At 41.4% G+C, this 24,914-nt stretch overlaps 1 protein-coding gene across 1 annotated transcript; it reads right to left on the bottom strand.

The window, feature by feature from the left end:
- camsap3 (calmodulin regulated spectrin-associated protein family, member 3) lies at positions 1 to 23,376 on the bottom strand. The gene is given in 19 exon segments (XM_029436855.1): positions 1 to 2,338; positions 2,443 to 2,561; positions 2,661 to 2,779; positions 3,130 to 3,223; positions 3,317 to 3,585; positions 3,772 to 3,896; positions 4,000 to 6,121; positions 6,209 to 6,281; positions 6,539 to 6,594; positions 6,681 to 6,723; positions 6,822 to 6,906; positions 7,003 to 7,142; positions 7,228 to 7,366; positions 8,621 to 8,653; positions 9,045 to 9,131; positions 9,340 to 9,480; positions 15,756 to 15,885; positions 15,887 to 16,019; positions 22,844 to 23,376. Coding segments are annotated over 19 exon segments (4,341 nt in total). The 5' UTR covers positions 22,977 to 23,376; the 3' UTR covers positions 1 to 2,038.
- Between the last annotated feature and the right edge of the window lie 1,538 nt (positions 23,377 to 24,914).

Consider the following 24,914-nt stretch of genomic DNA (forward strand, 5'->3'; position numbering starts at 1 on the left):
TTGATTTTTAAAGGATTTTTATTGGTATGGTCCAGTTGCCAAGGATAGTCAATTTATGAAATGATCATACATAATGTGGTGACTTTGATAACAGAAGAGAAAGAAAACATAAATGTTATGACAACTTCTATGAAATGAATGAGAGACTTACCACCTTAACCGAAAAAAGACATAATTGGAACCTGAAACTAAACATTAAATGCATCATCTAATGCAAACCAAATAAATACACCTCCGGGTGACGTGGGGATGTCTAGGAGAGAATTGCACGGAATCAAAATATAGTGTTTAACTACCACATACTACTCTTTACAAACACATAAATACAAACATCCACTAAGTCCATATGCACTCCTCCACACTCACTTTGAATCAATCCTCTTTTCTTCCCTAATTGCAGCTCTCAATATTTCTTTCCCCACATCTGTATTGGAATCTCATTTAAACACATCTGGTGGAGGCAGTCAGTGAAGAAGACAGCTGCACCATGGCAGCTGCTGTAGTGCTAAAGACTGCAAATGAAGAGAAGAAGGGACAATTTCCCACAGGTTTTGACCTGATCACAAGCAACTGCAAGAGCAACAGCATGGACACACTGGCAAAAAAAAGTGTTTTACATTGGCATCTTACATTCCCCCAGTTATACATAAAGGATTCTGTGTGGGGAAGGTGAGGGCTTAATCCTTCATTAAGAAACCTCAAACAGGGAATCATATAATAGGAAACAGACTCCTAGTAACCTAAAGGATTTATTAATCCCAAGACAAAAGGTTTCAGCAATTTTCAGTTTGACAATTTCTTTTCATTCTCATACACTCATTCTCGTCTCAAACATACATCTCACTAATGCGTAAGCAGCAGGCTAGCTTATTCGTAGCTTACAAAGGTCAAATTACTTTTTACAAATCATTGTCAAAAAAGAAAATCAAAGTAATCAGCATTCAATATATATTAAATCAGTATTGATTATCATTTTCACACAGAGCTGTATCCAAGTAATGATAAACAGGGTAAAGCCCTCCTTCATGTTTCCAGTATTGTTTTTCAAGAAAAGCTCAGATAACATTTCAATTCATCACATGTTGAAAATGAGAAAGCAAGTGAAGAGGAAAAAAAGTCACATGAATTTCATTCTTCTTTCAGCTCTCAAAAGGCTGAAGCGATTTGTCCAGCAAAAACATGTCAAAATAGTATAAAAAAAAACATCCAGATGTTTACAGCTGAAGGAGTTGGAATGGAGTGGAATGTGTGGACTATGGGGGCACGGGCAGTCCCTAGGTGTGCAAGTCCACTGACAACCATAGTAGCCACCACCAATGCAGCCCACAGAGGAACCACCCACTATGCAATTTTCTGGTCCTGACCAACCAGTGAGAACACCCTTGAATGGAATGAGTGGTTAGTGTGTGCCCTACATTCATATGAGAGCAGCATTACCCGCTACTCATTTTCAGCTAAGATCTCCAGTCAGAACAGAGAGCTGAGCCACTTGTCTCAGTAGACTGGAGAGAGAGTGAGCTCTGGAAGAAGAACAAAAGGCAGCAAAAGGAAAAGCAAGCAGAACTTAGAGGGGCGGGAACTACTCTGGCCCGAAATACTGTTGTACGGGCAAAGGCAGTGTGGTTGTCCTCTGTTTTTCTTACCTAAGAGTTGCACAAATGACTCCAGGGGCGGGGGCAAGGCATGAGGAGGCAGGGTGCAAAGGAAAGAGAATTTCTCATCCCCACAGAATCAGTCGCATCACATTTTACAATCTAAGTAGACGAGGCAGAGTCAAATCAGAAGCCCTCAACAGAGAAACTATTGTAACTACATTGGCTGAATGAGTGAATGACTGGCCCTTTCTCTTGGCATGTAGAGTTGACTGGACAATCAGGTTGATTAGCTGGCAACAAGCCTAATCAGTCATGCTGTCCACTGCTAGTTTAACTGCCCAATCTCAAATGTCAAGTGCCTCACTGGCCAAAATAGAGGATAATATGAGTCAAGATGGGAGTTGGTTCCCTGATTGGTCACATCTCTACCCATCTACCCAACATTATTTGGGGGTGCCAAGCTTCTTGGGAGTTCCTGGGCGCTTTTGCCAAAAGTGACCAGGGATGGTGAAGGCGTCCACACTCATGGACATAGTTTTGGACGGGATGACAGTGAACTGCTTGCGGTCAGAGCTGTACTTGTAAATGGACTCAACCATCTCAGGGGCAATGAACCGGGGGCCGATGCCAGTGAGCCGTACCATCTCCTCAGTTTCAGGGTTCATGGTGTAAACTGCTCGGAACTGGCAGCTAGTATCTCTGAAGAGGATGAGGAAGTGGTTGGCCATGCTCGTCTCCATTTCCTGGAAGAAAAGAAACCCACAGTTAAGTGCAGCTGACCACAAAGATCACAGTCACTTACAGCCTGGTGTTACTTGTTGGACTCTGACACAGCAGGATGGCTTACCTCTACAATCTTGTTTTTCTGTAGTTCATTGACCTTGCCGGCCAGGCAGCAGCGGGTGATAGCATTATGGATGATGAACTTATTGGACTTAAAGCTAGGCTCTTTGTACAGCTTTGGTCCTGCAAGACACAGCATTTCCAAATTTAATAAATCCAACATAACAATGCTTACTGGTTTCATAGTTCACCATCGAGTTTAGTTTGGAACATATGACCGACCTGTGTATTCTGGGATTGAGGCAGGGGAGGAAATAGTGGAGCCATTCTCCCAATCCTTCTCTCCGTTGTGAGCACTCGTTCGTCTTGGTGACATTAGCCGGGAGGGAGAATGTGAACGGCTAGAGGGAGGTCAAAAAAACTGTTTAGTGTGGAGAGTAAGTTGAGACCTTGCGGCTGTGTGTACAGGATGTACGTTACATCTCTCTTTTCCCCTGATAACACCGATTAAAGAAACCACAAAACATGTAGTTGGTATACAATTATGAACACGCATACAGAATACCTTTTATATTAATACTCTTTTTGGCCGGTAATGGGTGCTGGCAGAAAATATGGTCAGACTAATTGTGAAAGATGATCATTAATCATGTGTACATAATTAAAAAGGATGTTTTAGGCTGAATTATGTGCCTTCGACTTTCCAAGCATTTATTAAGAGAAGACAAGCCGTCGTCAGTGTGCAGGTTACCTGGGAGACTTCCTGACAGTCAGGCCTCCAGAGTCATTAGCCATGGAGGACAAGTTCATGGTTGAGTGAGAGTACACCTTGTTCAGCCTGGTGCCTAGAAGGAGGAAAGATAAATGATGAGAAACAAATACATGTGCGTGTCGGACGAGGGCATACAAAGACTAAGACCAACATTAGAAATATTTACCCATGAAACCCTTGGCAGGGCTATGAGAGAGAACGGAGTCATCTCTGAACATAGTCTTGGGTCTCTTCTTGACACCACGAACAGTGGTGGGTTTTTGCCTCAGCACCTTGTCTAAGTCTTCCATGATCTTCAGCTGATGTCTCATCTCGTACTCCTGCCGAGTGAAGTCCCCTCTGCGCTGGGGAGTCCCCTCGGCTGGTGGGGTACCTGGAGTCTGGGGTCCGTCCTCGCTCTTATTCCAGCCCTCGATGATCATCCACTGAGGTTTGCTAAAAACACAGGAAGATAATGTGCAACTTAGCATAAGACTGATGTATCAGGCAAGTAATGGCAACACTTTGTTGAATTCACTAGGACAATAAATCAGTAATGTCCAAACTTGTCCAAATTCATCTAATCTTAATGTAAGACAATACATGCTACAGTCTTTATTTTAATAAAGAAAAGGGTCTCACTTTGATTCTTTTTCTTTTTCCTGTTCAAGTTTGCGTCTTTTCATCTCTTCTGCTCTCTTCTGCTGTTTTTCCAGCAAAGCTGCCCTTCGCTGGGCCATCTCATCATCCGTTCGCTCCTTGTCATCCTTATAATAAAAGACAGAAATAAAAAAGCATGAAGAATGCACCGACCTTACATCAACAGCATCTTTAGAAAAGAGCACACAATATAAATAATTAGTCCCCTACCTTGAAAAAGAAACCAACCCCTGCCTTGGCCTCTGGCTCAGTGCGGTCACTCATCGAGTCAGAAAAAACGTCAGGTACTTGGTCATCCTCCTCCCCATCTCCTCGCAGAGCAGACAGCGAGATCTCTATCAAGCTACTGCGATTGCCATTCAACATCCCTGCAGTGACATCACTCTCGAAGGAGCACTCTGATGGGGCACCAGAGCTGTAGCCCCCATGTTCAAACGCTTCCTTCTTAGACACAAGAGCATGCGAGGGTCCGGCCTCCAGCTCCATGCTAAATATACTATGATCGTCATTGGAGCCTACCTCTGACAGTGTGTCATCTGCGGCAGGACGGGGAGTCGGGGTAAGAGGTGGTATAGGGGACAGTGTTGGCGTGGGGACAGGGGTTGGTCCATATGAGTGCAGCTCATCTAGTCCGTCACCAATGGAGAATGAGGATAAAGTCTGGTCTTTGGATTGCCAGGGATTTACACGACGAAGGTGGGGGATGCGGTCCACACTTTGAGGTGCGGTGATAACCCTCGACAGGGTGGGGAGCTTAACGTCCAAATGTGGGCGACTGTGTTGGTGGTTTTTGGGGCTTTTAGGGGGCACAGATTGGGCTCTACGGACTTTAGGGGACTTAGGAGGAGGGGTATGGTTTGTGAATTTACGAGATGGAGAAGGCGAAGAGGAGGCTGAATTTAAATCTCGGGTGGATTCCCGCGACAGGCGTGCAGGTGCTGGGGTGGAAGTTTTAGGGCTGGCTGGAATAACCCAGGATTTGTTGCTGGAGGTTACAGCTTTCTTCTTGACTAGGTGGTTCTGCTGGTCGGTCAACCGCTGCATGTCACTTTGCAGAGAACTAAGAGCTGCAGTCAGCTTGGATACAGCATTATTATAGTCCCCTAGTGGAGCTACCACTTTCTCACCAGGTGTCCCAGAGCCCTTCTCTCCTGGTGTACCTGCCTTTTCTTTGGAGTGACTGGCCTGTTTGTTTAACTGAAGTCCTCCTTTGACATTACAGTCATCCTCCACTGCGGGGCACTGTTCATCTTTTTCCTGCTGCTCTTCTTCCATGTGAGCTAGCCTTTCTTCCAGTGTCAAGCGAGAAATGTCTTCTTCTGTGGTCTGGCCATTCCCTCCTTCCCCATCACCTTCGCCCTCACGCTGCTCCTTCTTTAGCTGCAGAAAGGCACTCTTCCCTAGTCTTTGCCGGTGCTTTGCAAAAATGGCCTCAATGCGTTTCTTCTGGGCTTCGATAGCCTTGCGCTTTTCTTCAAGCCGCGTTCCTAGCTCAGACATCTCATTATTGAGTTGTGGGCTCTTGCTGGGGCTTTCATCAGACTTTTGTGTCCAAGTGGTCAGCTGAGGAGAAGAAGAAGAAGAAGGAGAGGGATCACTGGCTTTAGGAGAATCCAAAATCTGCTTCTTTTTGCGTTCTGCAAAGCTGGTCATCTTCACACCAACATCAGACCCCTCATGGCCATGGCCTCTGGCAGCGTGTGCACCAACAGCTGGTGTAGATGGAGTGGACTGGGCCTTAGGCAAGTCCTCTGATGCATCAGAGTCCACACTGCCGTCTCTCAAGACAGAGTCATCATCTCGTGAACATTCAGAAGTGTTTCTGGTGCGATTGGGCTCCCGGGACTCGCCCGTGGGCCGGTACATCATTCCTGAGCGTGTAGGGGCAGAGCAGCTGATGGGTGCTAATTTGAGGTTATGTCTAGAACTAACAGGGTCATCAGGAGAGTGGAGGTAGAAGCCATCAGGAGCACCATCAGGGTGTAAACGAGGCTCCATCTTGCTATCGTTGTGGATAATTTGGAGAGCCTCTTCAATGGTCGGCAGCTCTCCCGCTTCACTCGCCGCAAGACCGTTCTCCTCTGCCAACCTTGGAATACTGGGAGACTGGGTAGCCCAAGAAGCTCTCTGTGGACCGTTGGGGCCAGGGGCTTTGCTCAGAAAATGGCTGAGGTCTTCAGGAGGAGTGTAGGGCACCCGAGTCATGTTTTGGCCTGCAGGGTTGAGTTGGTCTGAGCTCACAGAGCGGGTTATCACAGGGTTGCCCATCACAATGTCCACATCACTGTCCAGGCCAAAGGGAATGCTGAAGGATACTGCTGACAAAGGGCGGCTAAGAAAAAAAAAAAAAAGTGAATGTAAGTAGAATAAACACAAGTTAAAAACGGTGTTTAAATGGTACTGAATATACAAGTTCTACCTGAGAGGTTTCTTGTTCCATGTCTTTCCAACTCCTTCTATATGAGACATTGAGGTAGACTGAGTCAAAGATCCTGAGTACAATGGGACACACACGGATACATAAAGGCATGCACACCACACAGGGATGCATAAATGACACAATACACCAATAAAAAGGAAACAATCTGAACAAAAACATCCATAAATACTATAAAGACTTTAATACAACACAAAACACAACTAAAAGAACAACAGGGACTGAGTGAAATAGGTGAACCCGATTGTAAAATTATGAAAAAACAAAGAAAACACTTGATGCAATGATGAAAGGACATGGTCTTAATCATACCTGACACAGGAGAGGAGATGGGGAGGAAAGGCTTCTTGAAGATAGAAGGGGAGTTACTGTATGGCAGAGAAACAAACAAGTTCAAGCTAAGAATATGCCAGAATACTACAAAAGCAAAATCATATTCAGAGAGCTTCTGTACCTGTTGCCACTCAAACTACTTGGTGTTACTGGTGTGGATCCATCTAACAAAAAAAGAAACAACCCAATTAGACTTTGTAACAAATACTCAATGCAATTATCTTACAGGTAGGATTACACAGTATTACCAAAGGTCACTTACCCAACATGTCTATTGGCTGAACAAATTCTGGCCTTCGTACTTCAAACCAGCTAAGCAGTTCTGCTAGGAAGCTCAGCCAGTTGAGCTAAATAAGTCGGACAGAATAAATCAGGCATTAAGACGACAATACAGTACTCAGTATTTGTGTTAATGTCTCAATCAGGAGTGTGAATGTAAGTACCTGAAGCTCCTGTGGGGTGTATAGCATGTCCTCCAGTGTCAAGTGACAGCAGCTCTTCAGACAGCTGTCACAGAATTCATGGATGAACTGCAGATTGTACAGGCTGTCCGCGACAGACATGGACTCCTTCATACAAACATCTTACAGAGAGGACAAAAGGTGTTGAACTAACATAAACACATTAAGTACTAAAAAGCTGTTTGTGGTTACAATGTTTGTTGGTACCTTCAAGTCTTAGCAGGCCAGGGCAATAGTAATGTATGACTGCAGCAACAGCACAACCACTGGACAGATCTTTGACTTCATTCACCACTGGAAAGATGGGCTTTTGTTTGGACTGTATTTTATCCTTCCTGTAGCGGAGCTAAAAGAAAGCAACAAACAAACAAACAAGGCAATCAAATACTGCAGTGTGACCTTAAAAGGAATACTTCACCCACAAAATTACTTTGAATTCTTGAAGAAAATTAAGAATCCGAAAACAGAGAAACTTCTTGATGAATTGAAGTAAATGGTGAAAACTATATAAAAACATCTGTTTTCAAGCTCCTGCAGTATAACCGAAGACTCATTTATCCATTTGCATGCTCACTACTTGCACATGCATTTTCGCTAAAATCTTACTATTTAAAAACACTTCCACATAAACAGTTTCATGCTCTAACGGACGTGCAGGGACAAGTACGAAGTGTTTAAAATAGTAACGTTTGAGTGAAAATGCATGTGGTTGGGAAGTAGTGATAAATGAGACCTGGATTATACAGCAAGAGTTGTAAACGGATGTTTTGATATTATTTTGCTGTAGCTATACTTCAATTCATCGAGACTTTTCTCCATTTCTGGATTCTTCATTCACCGTGGATGCATGCAGGACAAGTAATGAGAAAAGAAGAAAAGTGAGTAATTGATAGATAAATTATCATTTTGTGGGTAAAGTATTGATTTTATGGTACTTTGTTAATGTTTATATGTAGAACTGACAGATTAGGTAATGTTAAAACCATCATCAAAGTCAGAGTTTTCCAAACATGGGTAGATACTCCAACAGAAAATGTGAAAAAAAAGATTTGGTCATGCTACTGTGTACAGGAGAGTTTAGGTTAAACAAAAAAAAGGCAGATGCAAAGTGAGTGACTTAATTAGAGCAGTAAGAAAGAAGGTTTTGTCAGAAGAAAGTGGGACAAGTGAGAGTCTCAGGAGGAGGAGGAGGGAGAGGGAGAGTGTCAGGTACAGTATAAGTACATATACAAACAGACCACTGTCTGCAGGGACCAGCTGACTAGAAGCTTGTCTCTGTTAAACCTCATAGCCATTCACACAAAAACACACACCTCTGTTGCACAGAGAACCGGTTGGACAAGGCAGTTTCAAGGCCTGCTTGAGTTCATGTTGTGATTCATGCACCACTCGTGTGTCAACTAACAATGCCCCGCCCTAGTGACGTTTAAGCTGTTACGTGCAGATTAGGTAGTGATGCACTTTAGTATTCTCACACCAGCACATGGAAAGAAAGAAAAAAAAACACACCTGAGCATCAGATATTTGCTGATAAATTTGATGGAGACACTGGAGGGATGGAAGGACAGGGACAAGGACTAGAGAAAAGGAGGGAACTTACAGGAACAAGTTTCCAGTACCAGCGAGTAGGACACTGTCAGAAAGGAAGAGGGACAGGAAATAGAGAAAGACAAGGAAATGGAAAACAGGAGCACAAGGAGAGGTATTAAGCCTACAGTGGAAGAACTAGACAAACTAGAGAGAGGGTTGTGATGACGGCACTTTCTTGAAACAACAAGACAACCTTGTTGACAAAGCAATGACGCCGCTCTTAGTGTTGTGTGCCTACCAGTCATGGTTGTGCTTGTAGAGTATGGGTGTAGAGTAAGGCCTACATTTGTAGCAGAACCAACAATGTGATCTTAATACACAGCACTTTGGGTGCATTTTTAAAGCATAATCCTCGACAGATTATAATGAGTGTCTGGATGGAATGATGTGTGACAAGAGATAGAAATACACTGCATGTGTAATGCAATACTCACAGAGGGTTGAACAGGTTGGGGCTCCGTAACGGCCTGAGACGTGTCATTCTGGGCTCCTTCAGTGCATTCTCTTAACTTCTGATTTAACTGAGAGCATGCCAAGAAGACAAAATGGTTAACATACACAGATCACAGATCTACTACATACTGTGCATTGAAAGTCGGTTAAAGAATTACAGCATCCTTATTAATATAACGACACAGACACTCTGTGTCTGAACAATGAGGTATTTTCTGACATGATACAATAAAGATGTGTGTTTAAACAAGTGTCTCTCTTTGGTTTGCTCCTTACCTCATTAACCCAATGAAGCAGAGCATCCTCCCAGCTGGAGGCTCCACCCGGTAGCTTGGCAGAACCACACGTCTTCACCGCAGTCACCGTCTCCATGGCTTCCACAGTCATCAGGGCATCTATCACTGCCAGGTGAGCACTCTGCATCAATCACATGAGAGAAGGAAGAGGAATCGTCAGAGAGCTAACACAATAATGCTGCACATGGACATCTCTACTGCTCTAGCAGGGCACTGCTGTCTGCAGATCAGAGATCGCCTCTAACTGCTGCAGCATGACCATTATTTACCAGCAGCATCCTCTAGAGGTCACCAGAAGGCAGCTGTGAGTCAGCAGAAACACTGACAAGAGTATTCAGCAAGCAAACACACACACACAACAGTAGATATGGGTGAACTTTGGACCCGTGTTTGTACAATCATTAAGTTATTAAATAGGCTATGGACCTATAATATGATAACATGCGTGTCCCAGGACTGTCATTCCTCAGCTGCTTTACCTTTATTTGCCTTCTCTGCTTCCCTTCCCTTTTGCGCAGTGATATATTGCTGTATGACTCATGTACAACAGACAACAGGATAAAGTGAGGTGTTGCAACTAGATTACCAGGAAGCACAACAATGAACAACATTCTCTGTAAGAAACAGATGTTCCTTGTAGTTTTTTGCCATTTTGGTGTATGAATGTGTTTTTGTCAGACAACATAATGGATACAAAATCTAATCAAGACATTATTTTGTCTACATAATTACAAGAATGAAACAATAACTTCCAATAACGTCTGTATCCAACAGACGGATACGTGTATTTCCTTATACTTGAGACCATTACAGAGCCCTGTCTAATGGCTAGAGAACATTAAAATGCACCAGCAAGACTATCAGCTCAGTTAGAGAGAGCGCCTTAACTCTATAAACCGGTTAGCTTATTAAGCTGTGCTCAGTTTGTGCCACAGAGCAACAACCAAAAATACTTTGTATAAATCTTGTACAAGTCTAAATCTGACCTGAACATTTGTGTAAATGATGAAGTGCATTTAATTCATAAAGACAATAGGTAAATAACGCATTTTATATAATAATTCTTGGGTTTATTCATGATCAACCACTCCTGTCATTTGTCCAGTTTTTCATCCAGTTTCTTCTCTTTTGCAATTATTAATATAAGCACAGTAGCTGGAAAAATAAAGTTATTTCCAGTTTTAGAAAGCCACAACAGGATCATAACTCATTAACGAATTCTGCAGGGTTAGAACGACTGGTGGGGAAAATGATTAGCCTGTGAGGTTATTCTATAAACAGCTCTTCCTCTGTATATCGTCCATAAACTATATTTAATGTATCCTTCTATTGTTGTCTCCTCTATCACTTTTGTTTGCCATCCAACAGCAGTGCTGGGGCCGCTCTCTCCTCACTAATGCCCAATGGTAACAAGCTCCTTGTTATAATCAATTCAGAGAAGACAGACAGGTCACAAACAACACATTCCTGTCATGGGGCCACTCCTTCAATTTCCAACCTTCAGTTTTGAGCCTAATCTGTGCAAATCAGTGCCTGTTCCCTTTTACTACTTACAAATCCCACTTTAGAGGCCAGACATTCTTCCCCTAACCTCTTACGTTGTCCCAGGTGGGAGCTGGTGGCAGTCCAGCTGCGTGCATGTGCCCTGCCTGCATGTCTGCCTACTCAACCCTGATGTAAAGTGCTGAGCTGGGCAGACCCGGTGCTGTGGCGGGCAGTGCGGGGCATATCCAGCAAAGGCTTGTCAGATAGCATTGGACCAAGCTCTCTGGATGTGTTGCAGTCAGTCACTGGGAGCTGAGTGGCCCTGGCTGGCCTGCCCTCCCAACACTGTTGCCAAGACTAAGGCTGCTGCTTTTGTGTTCAGTTTAAATGTCTGCAGTATTGAAGAGGAAAAATGGCCTGCTATAGGGACTAGGGTTTCTCAGAGCTAGCCACCATTGGACTGATACAGAGCCCTATTACTTAGCAAGGATATTTGAAACACAGTATGCCTGTGCACAAATTCCATTAGATTTCATACTATGATTTTATGAAAATATTGTATTATCATTCAACAAGATTCTGTAGTCCAAAATAACATGAGCAAGTTCAAGTTATTGTTTTGCATGTAAAGATTTGTCTAAAACACCAAAACAAAGTTCATTGCATTAAACATCATCCCGAGCTGTATTTGACGCATTCATTTAAAAAAAAAGGGAAAATTACGAAAGATTATATAGATTTCAACCATTTCTGTTCTCAGGTCTCAAAAGAAACGGACTACGGCTAAATTGTGTCAGTAGCTGTGTTTCAAACACTCAAAGTGAGTTACGGTTGTCAAATCCTTTGCATTTAGCCACAACGTGTAATCATCGGTTGGAGCCATTGTCAGTGTGAAAGGAGAACGGATGACGGAGAGGGGAAAAAAGGAAATGAACAAAAAGGAATGACAGACCTAGTGAAAGTGGCAATCCCTGTCATGCTGTACCATAGTTATTCAAAAGAGAGTAGACGGTGATTCATGACCAAAAGTGCAGCATGAAAGGGGAAGAAGGGGGGGTTGCTAGTGGATTTCCCGTTGCAGACCCAGGAGAGCTTGCTAAGCTTAATCACAAGTCTCCCTAATGAGAGGGGAGAGAGGAGCAACTCATAAACACCCAGCATAGATCATGCCAGATCACCATAACAACCAACCAGCTGACCCACAATGCATCTCAGCACAAGCCTGACCACAGCATTGCTCCGTGCCCCTGGTTTAGCACCGTCTCTTTGCTCGGAAACATCTATCCAGCAAACCGTTGGGACCCCACAAACTGATGTAACAGAGAAACAAACCAATCCAACATGAAATCTCTATGAAGGCTCTATTTGATAAATCTGCTTACATAATCGTGTCAACAACCGAGTCAAACAAACAAACGCAAAGGCATCTTGTGGATCATTAAGTGAGATTATGATGAGGGCAAAATCTGATTATGTCTGAAATATGACTTAACCCCATCCCCCTTCCCTGCCTGGTGCCTACTGAGGGGGAGACAAACAGGGGATCAGGCAGGTCTGGGGCCCAGCAGGGGATTTTAGACTGAAGGGTCTCTCAAACCACATGGTTATATGCACCCTAATATGTATAGGAACTGTATGCTTAAGCAAGGAAAACCACTCTGGAATAGCTTCACATCAACCTCCAGGAAACTCATTTAACATACGGTAGAAAGAGTAATTACTACTCCACATTAGCTTCACATCAGCAGAGGCCCAAAGCAGAACAAATGGTGTAAAATGATGGTTAGCATTTCTGATAGTCTGCCACTTCTATTTTCAACTAAGCTCCTGACTGATGCTCACTTGACCAGAATCCTGCCAACACAGCAGTATGATTTAAGACAAAGTGTCATTGCCTATCCAAAACCAACAGGGGAGAGGGAAGAGGGTTAGCTGCATTATGGATACATGACTTACTTTGTCACTGTGGGAACAAATGCTTAACCCCATCTGTAGTGTGATGAATATCAGTATGTTTGAAATGGATACTTATGATCATATTCTACTATCTCAACTAAAAATAAATCTAATAATGTTCGGTGCATGGTGAGTAAGTAGTCATCTCTGGCATGTCATCCAATCGTGGATGACAACGTTCAGTCTGCATGGCAGATTATCTCTAATCTGGGCCGGGCCACCACCAGAAGGACAGTTACCAGTAGGGCACACACACGCACATATATACAGCAAGTACTCTGGGATGGAGGCACCGGACGCTCCATTGCTGAGCCCCAAGGATGTGCCATTTACAAAGCAAGTTATACCACAACATTATACATATAAATAAATATTGCATGTTAGACTTTCAGATCGTCATGTTTCCAGATAAATGGAAAGGTTATAGATATAACTGACCTTCTCATATTACCTGCAATTCAGAGGTAAATAGGACTCACTTTCCATTTGTCCCAGATCACACACAGCTCCACCATTTTCTTCCTGGATATTTTTAAAACCAACTACTAACTAAGGAATTCCAAGGTCTAGAAGCAAGGGTAAATGTTTCTTCATCCTGTAGCAGGAGTGTATAGTTTGATGAAGAGAATAATTAATGTAGTACAGTAGTATATATGTTAGGTTAGCTTGCTATGATGAGTCTGTTTCTGCCCTACTTTGATCATAGCCGACTGTGTAGTTTTACAGAGAGTGGGTCATTGGCACTCTGCACTGATGCTGGTGCAGCAACCCAAGCTAGTACTAGCATCTCTATGGGTTAGAGTAAACCTTCATCCTTGGATTTATACATGTGCCAAATTTCAGAATTATAAGCAATGAACCACAAAGATGTCATTTGTGTGATGCATCAATAACAAAGTGAAAAGTCATCAACAGTATCTAGCTTGGCAGATTAACTGGCAGTATGTTAACTCAACGACAAACATGACTCAACATACTTTTATATACATGCACTTAATGTTATCCTCTTGTTCGACATGTAACGCCTAAATATACAGCAGTGCTGCAGCAGATTGCTGCTGCTCCAAAGCCGTTTACTGACCAAGACCCACATTGATGCTCCATCCTTCTAATGCTGCTGCAGCATGACCCACTTTCTTTGCTTGCCACACTGTAGCTACAGTGCCAGTCAGTGACAGACAAGCTTAGAGAGCAGCCTAGGGCAGCAACTGGAAGGCTCATATATACAAGCAAGCAGCAAACAGCAAATGCTGCATTGGCAGTAACAGCTAGGATTTACAGCTGAGTGGCCTGGAAGCATCACCCAAAACTGAGACGCACGCAAGCAGACAAATTGGTAAAACACACAAATCACAGAAACCTTCATGCATGAAAGAGACCTACTGTGTCATCAGCTGGTGCTGTAGTGATTGTGATGTTGTCACTGTTTTAAATCATTCAGTCTTGTGTTTTTGCATATTTTTGTCATTGAACGCCTCGTTAGTGCCTTGGTGTGAAATAGCACATCTGTATGTGCAGGTGGTAATGGTCACAGACCAGTAGTAGAAGGACTTTACTATATGGCCTAACATTCAATGCAAAAGGAGGCTACATGTTACATGCTTTAAGCTGTAGATTTTGCTAAAGACTACACCAACACACCATGAATAAAGCAGCTCTGAAAATGACTTAAATGGATGGCAAAAGATAGAAATCGATACTTACTTACATTGTTAGATAACCACATGTGGAAATAGAGGTAGGTACAGGATGAGGTAAAACACTAGGTAATAATAAATAGAAAGGGAATCCCCATTAAAAGCTTTCTTTCTGTGTTGCATCTTTATCAGTACAAAACAACCACTCTGTCTAGTTCCAAAGTACAACGTACAGTACTGGCCAGTATTTACATTAACTTTGGCATAGTAGCTATACCACAATACCAGGCTCTACTGATAATGGTCACACACATTTCTATGCTATTTCGTTTAGAAAATGTCACATATGCATGCATACATTTGAGCCAATAATCACAACAGCACCAGCCGTGCCACACCTGCTGGAGAGGCCAGTGCACAGTGGCAGTGTAGCAAAAACAACACTATCCATACAGGTCCCTGGAGACTCACTACTTAGCTTTCAAAAAAACAGATTGCATGTCCATGAACGAAGATGGCCGCCGGGGAAATGCAGTTGAATTCCACTTTTTGAGGAAGATAATATTCTATATAGAGGCTGCAAAAAAGCAGTAAATGTTCCATCAAACCTAAAAGTGTTGTTCTTCTTTTAGACTATTATGATTCCTAGGCTTTCAGACTGAAGACTTAAGGACTATACTATGTGTGAGTGTGAGTGAGAAAGAGAAAGAGAAGAGAAAGAGAGAGCCATTGTCAAGAGCTAAGAGGACAAACCAGATTCTCTTGATTTAACTCACTGGGCCAGCCCACCGTATTCTCTCAACACATAATCTCAAATTTCACCAGAACTATTTAGCTATTGTTGTGATCTGGTCCATCTATTGAATCTAGACTCTCCCCACTTCTCACACCCTGGAATTGAAGTAGTCATCCCTTGTGTCCCCATGACTGCCCTTCCTGTCCTAGCAGCTGGATCCACTCATCCTCTGGGATCAGATAGGGGCTGCAAAGGGGGGATGGGGGCAGGATTGAATGAGTGGAGGTCTTTTTGATGTCCTTTAATCCCTCAAATCAAAGCATAAACAAGCCCCTATATCAACAACCAGGCCTACTCCAGCCCTTCTGCTTTTCTAAAAACTCATGGATAGCAGAGCATCAGGTTCCACGAGACATTCACTCCTTGGGGTGGTAGACAAACATGAAGCCGTTTCTACCAAAACAGTTCTGACATTTCCATGGCTCAATCTATTCAGGCCATTACCAGCAACATTGCCTGCCAGACTGGTGTGGCGTCATCACTTATGCGTTTACTGCTCCCATAACCGATCCATAACGTTACCATTTTGATGGGTTTATGTCGGAGGTCTGCATCAGTCACTGGTGAGTCCAGGTCTTTGGAGACTATGCCTCTCTGAGTGAGGAGCTGCAGCAGGGCGACGTTGTCTTTGGGCTGTACTTCGGCTCCTGGTGCCCTCCAGTAATTGGCTGTAGGTCCGGCAGTAGATCTCCGAGGACTGCAAGAGGCGCGTGACTGGCGGTTTAAGGTGCTCCTGCTCATACTGGTCACAGTAGAAGGGGTCACGTAGCTCTGCAGAGACATTCTCTACAAGGAGACAAAACATACGGACACAGTTAGATAAGTTCATGACGCAATGGTGCTACTTAGAACTGGTGGCAAAATGTAACAAACAATATGTTCAGGGAGATGTATGAATTAGGATGAAGTTCTGAATGTTCTAAAAGAAAATGGGAGGAATTTCTCTCCTTTCAAAGTCAATCTTGTGCATGTTTTAATGTTTAATGTGGAAACCTTCTTTCTGCCAGGTTTTATGGCAGATTAAGACAACTGGTGTATACATCCTAGAGTTATAATCATATGATTGAGTAGAGCAGAGCAAGCATCAAGGTCAGTGGGGCATGATGAGCTCAGAGGTTGAAATCTACAGATTACAAGATGCTCCTCAACTCGTTTCTTCCCTCTTTTTAAACCCCTTGCTTCATTTTTGTACAAATCTTTAGTGAAAATTGCTCTTTCAGCTCTTCACAAAGATGATGCAAATCTCAGTAACAAACATAAGCAACCTCATCAAAATATCAAAAACAACTCAGTGAGTGCTACATACTGCCTGACGACACTCATTATTAGTGACGAGCTGAAGATTATTAGAGAATCTGTTCAAACTGGTATTTCTGTAAATGACATCACAGCAACCATTATCCTAAAAACATACGCGAGACACACCCTCTGTGAAACTGGTTTCCCTGCATCCAGACCTAACCATCGGCAAACTCAATAGCTTGTCTCTCTGTGCAAACATACTGGAATAATACGTTTTAAAGGGCCTTTGGAGAAAAAGTTGACAAACTAAACTTCCAGCAGTCGGCCTGAAAAGAGAAAAGGAGAAACTCACGAGTGACTACGATTGTGCATAACAGAGAAACAAAGGGGTCATTACAAGGGAGGTGTCACTATGTTGCTGTATCATTATAAAGTCATGTAATGGATCCACTGACATCCGACAACAAAGCAATACCCAGCTTCAGAGGTTAGACAATGCTCTGCTCTTTGTCGCCCACTCTCAATCCATGAGGACTATATTGTGAGGCCACATGGTCCATTTAGTTGCATGCTCCTGTGTGCCAGAAGTACAAGCAATCACTTTACAGCTGTAAACACTGTGACACGCCCACCAAATGTACAACTCCCCGTATTTACCCTAATACACGTAAAAGGAAAAAAGACTTCCCACTTTGACGTGTTAAAAAAAGAAAAAGAATTCCCCACAAGGCAAAGCAGGATGCAAATGCCATAACTCAGTGAGATGAGAGAGATCGATATGAGCACGATTTCCCTATGAGACAGTCTGGCCATGAATGATGACTGTGTCACATATGTCGTAGAAACAAATTAAATGTTAAACAACTAAAAGGAATAGGAGGAAATAAAAAGACCAGTTGGCAGACTTACGCAGAACTAGGCCCAAGCATAAAGGAATGTGATGCCTCCATAATGTTGACATCAATAGACCTCTAGGGAAATATTTTGATTACAAACACAAGCGTGTGCTTACATAATGTCGAGCGCCTGCTTCTCACTTTCACAGGTTACTGGGTCAGTGCTTATCTGCTATTCTGAGTAAGAAGGCAAAAGTCAAACTGTGCACAAAGTTTATTAACTTGTTACCACATTATCACGGTGGGTTAGCAGGGCGATAACTCCTAAAGTAAAAAAGGTTCAAGCAAGCCTACTGAGGAGATTTCGACCAAGAGACTTAATCCCTAACACCTGCAGGTGTTCGCTGCTGTAGCTGACCCGGGCCTCTTACCTTCCTGAGCAGGAGGAAAGCAAACTAAGAATTTCTCTACAGCAGTGCTACATTGCTGTGATCATCGTCAGACAAAAACAAAGCACAGCACAAATGTATTGATGAGCTGGCACGCACAATATTAAGTCATGTAAAACTGAATAAACTATTAAAGTATAGTGGAATTGATGCAGCTTGCCAACATGGCTGGAGTCAGTGCAACTGTGTTGGCCACTATCTGACCTGACCTGCATTGCTTAATTGCCTGCTGAAAACAGGAGCCATGTGTCCTACTTCATTGAGTGAGCTAGCATGCTGGTCATGTCACAGACATTACCACACATCTCTGACAGTAATCAACAGACACAGAGCGAAATAAACACATCCAACCAAAGGTTAGTTCAAATCAGCCACAGTTTAAGCCAAGCTGGCTCCTTTGGGGGGAAAAGGTTAGACAAGATCCCACCACACACCACTTCTCATTTTACATTTAAGGGGAACAATCAGCATTGGGTTTCAAAAAGGTTGTCACAGTAACAGTAAACATTAGATTGCTCCCTCTATTAATAACATAGCAAAACCTGCTGGATTTGACAATCTCAATTATCAGGCTGATTACTGGAACCCTGACACGAAATAATTCATAAGAGCTCAGATATGCAGAAGTGTGCACTGTAACAATACTGGACAGGGAGTTCAAGATTAGCCATTTCCAGCACCACATCATGTTTAGGCATCATTGCATACCTGCCCAATCATAATCCAATTTGGTGACACATTTTGTTATTCTTACAATAAAATAAATAAATAAATAAATAAATAAATAAATATAAATATATATATATATATAAATATAAATAAAAAAATAATATTATATATATAAAAAAATATATATATATATATACACATATATATATATATACACACACACACACACACACATATATATATATATATATATATATATATATATATATATATATATAGATATATATATATATATATATATATATATATATATATATATATAAATAAAAAATATATTATATATATAAAAAAAAAATATATATATATATATATATATATATATAAAAAAATATATATATATATATATATATTATAGAGAGAGAGAGAGAAAAATATATGAATATTTTTACAAAATGAATCATTTATTTTTATAAAACTGACTTTTAAATCCTCCTTGTAAAACTGAGCTATATGAGACCCTCATCATGTGGTAGAAAGGCTCAAACACAGATGATTATCCACTCCTGTATAACAAAGCAAGTACTGTTTTGTTTCGCCAAAATCTTGAACTGGTGAGAAGGGGCTATGTTAACACCCTACCCTACACGTGACCACTAGTTCTGAGTGAAATGGTAATGCCAACATAAACCCTACAGCTTAGACGTCTCGGACAAGACTGGAAGAGATTGTCGTGTATACCCGTCTACATACGAGACTGAATTATTCCATTTACAAAAACATATTTGACTAATTTCAGCATATTTCAATAGCCAACTGTAAAACATGCATTTATCAGATGTATGCATCATCTACTGGTTTGAAGAAAATATCTTAAATCATCAATAATCTTCAAATGCATTGCAACCTGAACTAATCTGACTATTCAGCAATTCCATTCCCCTTTCTCAAAGAGCTGAAACTAAGAAATATTAATGTTTGTAAATTAATAATGCCTATGTATTTGATCGATGAACCAACATCTGATAGTATGTGCTCAGAAGGAAAAAACACACTTGAAGAACTACACACGAGGCAGCTCCGTCTCCCTATACGTTTACAGGTCCACTTACCACAAATATGCCATCCCTAACTGCCCTGTGTATCCTGTAGCACAACATCACAGACAGTGCTCTAGTATGACATTAGTAGCAGCAGCTTTAAATTGCATTAAAAGGGCCAGTGTACTCGGGAGCGCATCATATAGGCAGAGAGCGTGATTACATTATGGGTGCTTCAGAGACTAACAGGACAACAATGGATGACAGCGTGACAAAGTGCGGGACGCATTCATCTTGGCAAGTATCCGCCTTGCAGAAATGTCCTCAAATTAGACACCAACTCCCATCCAGATCTTTGTAGAATGTTCTGCAGCTAATTCCCTGTGTGGTGTGGCTGTGGGAAATGACTTATCTTACAGTAAAGTATCACATTATTTTGAAACACACTGCAACTCAGTTACTGTATCAAGGGGTTTACCCAAGTCTAGAAGAGTTTTGTATAGTTAACCCATTGGACTTCCTACATCTTGAGTAAACACTAAAAGCAAAGCAACATCCTCCTCAGGTCCTTGTCCCTTGTTGACTCACCATAGTTACAAAGATTGAGAGAGTATATGTAATCACTCCTATAGGATTTCAGTGTGATTCAAGCAGCTTTGTAGCTAGGTGAAACTAACATGTTGAAGAAACACTCATTTTGAAAGATGCAGGTGGTTTGGTTTCACTGCAAGAAAGAAACAGGGCATGTTTAAACTGGGCAATAAGCTGTTTCCTATGTGGTAATTAAATTGTTTACAGATTAATTACAAACAAGCACAAATGACATAAATAGCGTGGACTGAGAAGGAACACTGAAAATCATCTCAGTGATCATGCAGTTCATATAAAAAAAAGTTTCTTGCAAGCATAGAAACTGGTACATCAAGAGTTTCTGGTCTCATTCCAGTGTAGAGGTACAAACTACTTTAATGATCTGTCAAGTCATCTGTCAGAACTACAAGCTCGGTCACAAATGTCATCCTTGCCTAACCACTTTTCATTCACCTTGATGGAAAACATTATTCATAAAGTCAAGGTATTACAAAAGATAATGAGACACCATCTCTGACCTGAGCAGCCAAATATCTACCTTGCAAGTCTTAAAAAAAAACATATAGTAACTTAAGTAAATATGGAAAATATGACTAGACATATATGTGCAAAAAAGTATAGTAAGTACTTTTTGACAACTATGATATATTCGAAGCAGCACAAACTAATTACAGTATATTAGAGCATGTAATTAAATGATATGCTGGTTGGTTGTTAACAATGTTATGTTATTATGAAAGTGCAAACATAATGTTACTGGGCGAATCACACAGAGGGAACACCCACACTGTGTGCTCGCTATTGCTAGGAATTGTGAGCATGACATGATCTCCTTGCCTCTTATAAAAGGATAGTTCTGCATTTCCTTGCCTAAAGGGTGAAATAATAATAAACAGCAGCTCTTTTGTTCAGCATTTAGAGAAACCTTTAAGCTTAGTCATGGTTGTAAATTGTAATTTTTCTCTAAATTTTGGAGATTGTCAACTTTACACTATGGGTTTGGTTGTGTTGAAGATGAGGCACAATCGTATAGGGACTTTGTTTAAAACTGGATTCTGTACACTTTTCCTGGATTCAAGCCTTGAAATGTTGTTGTTTTTTCATGCCAACATTCAGTCCAAGCCTATAAGCAGCTTTCAGATTATCATAATTACACATGGATTCATTTTAGGGTAACCTATATAAAACTAGAGATAATTTTTTTATGTCATTACAATATCCATCCATCCATCGTCTACCGCTTACAATATCTCATTTTAAACTATTGTCTAACCTTTTAACATTCCTCTAGCTAAAGACCAGAGATGTGTAGAGTACGTGTGTGGTTCATGTGAAAGTCCATTTTGTATTGCAAAACTCAGATTAAAAATGTCGCCTATTGTTATCATTAGGTTAATTGACCTGGAAGATCGGAGGACCAGATCACCCGGTCTGGCTCCTGCTGTGCCATTAGTCGTCGTACCCAGATGAGTTTTTGGGTGGGACTTGATGATGTCATCTTGACTTTGCAGAAAACCATGAGCAAGGCAATTGAGTTGATTAAGACAAAACTACACATCAACACATTCTTGGTCCTCATATTCCTGTATCTTAGCTTGGAGAGCGACTTTGACCAGAGGGCGTGGTTGAGGTGCTAAACAGAGAACAGAGGCTGCAGCAGCCTACAGTCCTGGACCCAAGGCCTGTCTGGAATTGTGTAACGCTTAAATCATGCTGTTAAAAGTAAATACAGTTTACTTCACACCCCCTTCTAGCCAAAACTGAGTCTGTGATTAAAACCATGACCATTAAAATCCAACTGAGGATGTATTTACTTGCACATTCCAGGAATGACAATGTGTTGTTTTGTATAGTCTTTTGTCTTTGGAGACAAGATTACTTATGAAAACAAGTATTAGACTACTGTGTGTGCTCTTTGGGTAAAAGTAAAAATTTAAAATGAAAATGAGGGTAAATGTCATGTCTTTCTCAAACAGGACTGTTTTGGTGTCTTCTTTGTGAGTTATAATCTTTACCAGATAGGGCTTTAAAACAAAGAGACTTGTTATCGTCTCAGGGTCAAAAACTGACGCTGTTCTAAGCCCGGTCTCAAGAAACCGAAGGCAAATCTACGTCTTATGATACATGAGATCCATGCAACAAATGTATTTTCTGGGGTGGGTGTATTTTGCATCATAGTGGCTGGATGGTTCCTCACAAGCGACTCTTGAGGTTTGTTGACTGAGGATATTGGAAGAAACCCTCTGACAAATTGCCAGTCTTGTCACTCAGTGAGCAATGAGCAATGAGCTATTGCACGCAGTTATTTGATCCTGTTTATGAATTGCAAAATAAACTGGTGTACACACTGGCTACTAGTGGCTGTCATCTATATGCTATGTATGTTTTACCGGATTAAAAACATACCCAGTAGCCTACAATTGACTGAAGCCTGGCAGCTAGAAATACGACAAAATGGGTTAGCGTGATAAGGGCCAGGGAGGAGGCCCGTTTCTCTGACACACACACACACACACCTATAAAATGTGACCACACATTGAGTGAGAACAAATGACATGTGTCAGAGTCACAAAAATGCGTACAATGCATGGTCCCCCTTTCATATGCTGCTCTTTGTGCTGAAAAACGCTGAGCTATACACACACTGCAGTTCCCCTACATGCATGTGCTCTTCGCTTCATTGCTGAACAGAATATCAATATTGTGGGTCAACAAAAGGATGGTGGTCTTCTTACGACCATACAATATTATAACTCACCAGGCCCGCAGCCTAAACTAAAACCTACCTGCACTGCCGTAGGACTTTGCCAGTAGCCATCCGACACTTGCGCATATTTTTGCTTTAGTACAGTCATACAAATCCAATGGCTTTATGTCTGGGACCACAAAAGTCTTCCTCATGGTAGGGGAGTCCACCATAGCGAGTCTGTAGAAAATAGGAAGCGGTGCTGGCAAAAAAAAAAAACCGCTACAAGACAGTATAAAAATATATTCAAGCAATCATTATTTTAGCTGACTATTCCACACGGCCGGGGCTGGGAATACGAATTTGGGTAAGGGTTTTGTCGGGATAATATCCGCCCCGTAGCTGCTTCCAAGCCAGTTAATGTCCTTTTCTGTGCGGTTTTAGTGGCGTAATCCCTGTTAAATCATGCCTTACGATCAAGCAAAGCCCCGATCCATCGGGTTGCTACAGAAAAACGGACTATTACCCTCGTTTTCCCCTTCGTCCGCATTGCTGTGAAGTCAGTTCCCTGTACGCAGCTCCACTGAAAGCACCGCCGATGACTGACTCCCAGGTGCTCCACACTGGCATCACTCACTCATCCCAACGTCCAATAGAAAATGATCTGGGACAATGAGGGCGGGATCTCCCTGTGTGAACACAGACAGCAGGTGGAGGTGTGGTGTGACCTACAGGTTCATCTGCTGGTGAACACCTGAAGTGGCATTTTTTAACACGAAACGTCAAAAAGATATAAGTGATCTAATAATAAGATTTTTTTTTCCGTGAGACCAATTTTATAGATTTATTATTCTATATATAAACGCTAACTAGTGGTTTATATAGTTTTATAGTGGTGAATAATTGCCTTTTGTATGTGAAATCAAAGTAATATATATATATAGCAGTAAGATAAATATATTGGAGTAAAACGTACAATGTTTCCCTCTGAAATTAAGTGGAGTAGAAGTATAAAGCAGCGAAGAAATATTAAAGTAAAAGTAAATTACCTCAAAATGGTATATATGTACAGTACTAGACTACCTGTAGTTCCTGTACAGTCTGCATGTGCATTACAAAAACACAGTCTCTCATTTTAGGGTAAAATCAGGGTCTACATATATAGTGTCCTGGACTGTGAAAAGGTAGGCTATTATCTTATAATTATGACACAGATGGATGGCCCTGTTTCAACACCATCAGCCCTGCTGCAGTGACCTGGGCAAACTCCATCAGCCTCAGGGGTGCTGCTGTAAATGACCCTGACCACTGACCTCTTGCAGATGGAAAACAAAAAGAGAAGTTCAAACCAAGATCATTCAAGCACCTCATTGATTTTTGGAAAGCCATTTTAATGACTTTGATTTGCTTTTATATAACTGAGAAATAAGGCATTGATCACAACATGTTCTGATCAGTCTTTGTTGCGATGCAGACATATAGAACCCACCACCAAACCCATAGGCAGCTTGTATTAGTAAATCATTTTAGGTTTTCATGATATAAAGTACACTATTTAGTGAGATATCAGTATGCAATGAAAATGTACATGTTAATCTTCCATTTGGTTTTTTTCAGAACCCAACATGCACATAAATGTAAAAAAACAAGACATATATGGTCACATTATCAAGGCAAGGATTAATTAGATCAGAACCTATTGATATCAGCTTCTGATTAAACGATAATTGAGTTTCTGTCTTGTATAGATCAGCAGCAATTTCAAAATCCTACACATATGTCCAGTTGCTTATAAACCTTGCTGCGCCTGCAGTATTTACATAAGGGCTGAGATGAGAGGAACAGAATTAACATTCTAGTATTCTAAATAAGTCTGTGCAGGAAAGAAAAATGGAAATTAAGTTTGGAAAATATTTTAATTTGCTTTTAATTTATGACTTGAGACAAGTTTCTTCTTTCTTCTTTCTTTGAAGTGCTGTTTCCAGTGGCAGCATCCACATTGGAAAACAGAAATCTCAAGAGTGCCTCATCACATGATGTTGCTCAGCACTCTAACAAGTGTCCCACTGCAGTAACTTTGTAAGAGGATTACCTCTTAGCTATTTTAATCTAATTATGAAAGAAACTATTTTTTTCTTATTTAATTTAACTCTTATGAGATGGAAACAATT

Source organism: Cottoperca gobio, chromosome 8, assembly GCF_900634415.1.
Source record: "Cottoperca gobio chromosome 8, fCotGob3.1, whole genome shotgun sequence".
In the NCBI taxonomy this organism is placed as follows: Eukaryota; Metazoa; Chordata; class Actinopteri; order Perciformes; family Bovichtidae; genus Cottoperca; species Cottoperca gobio.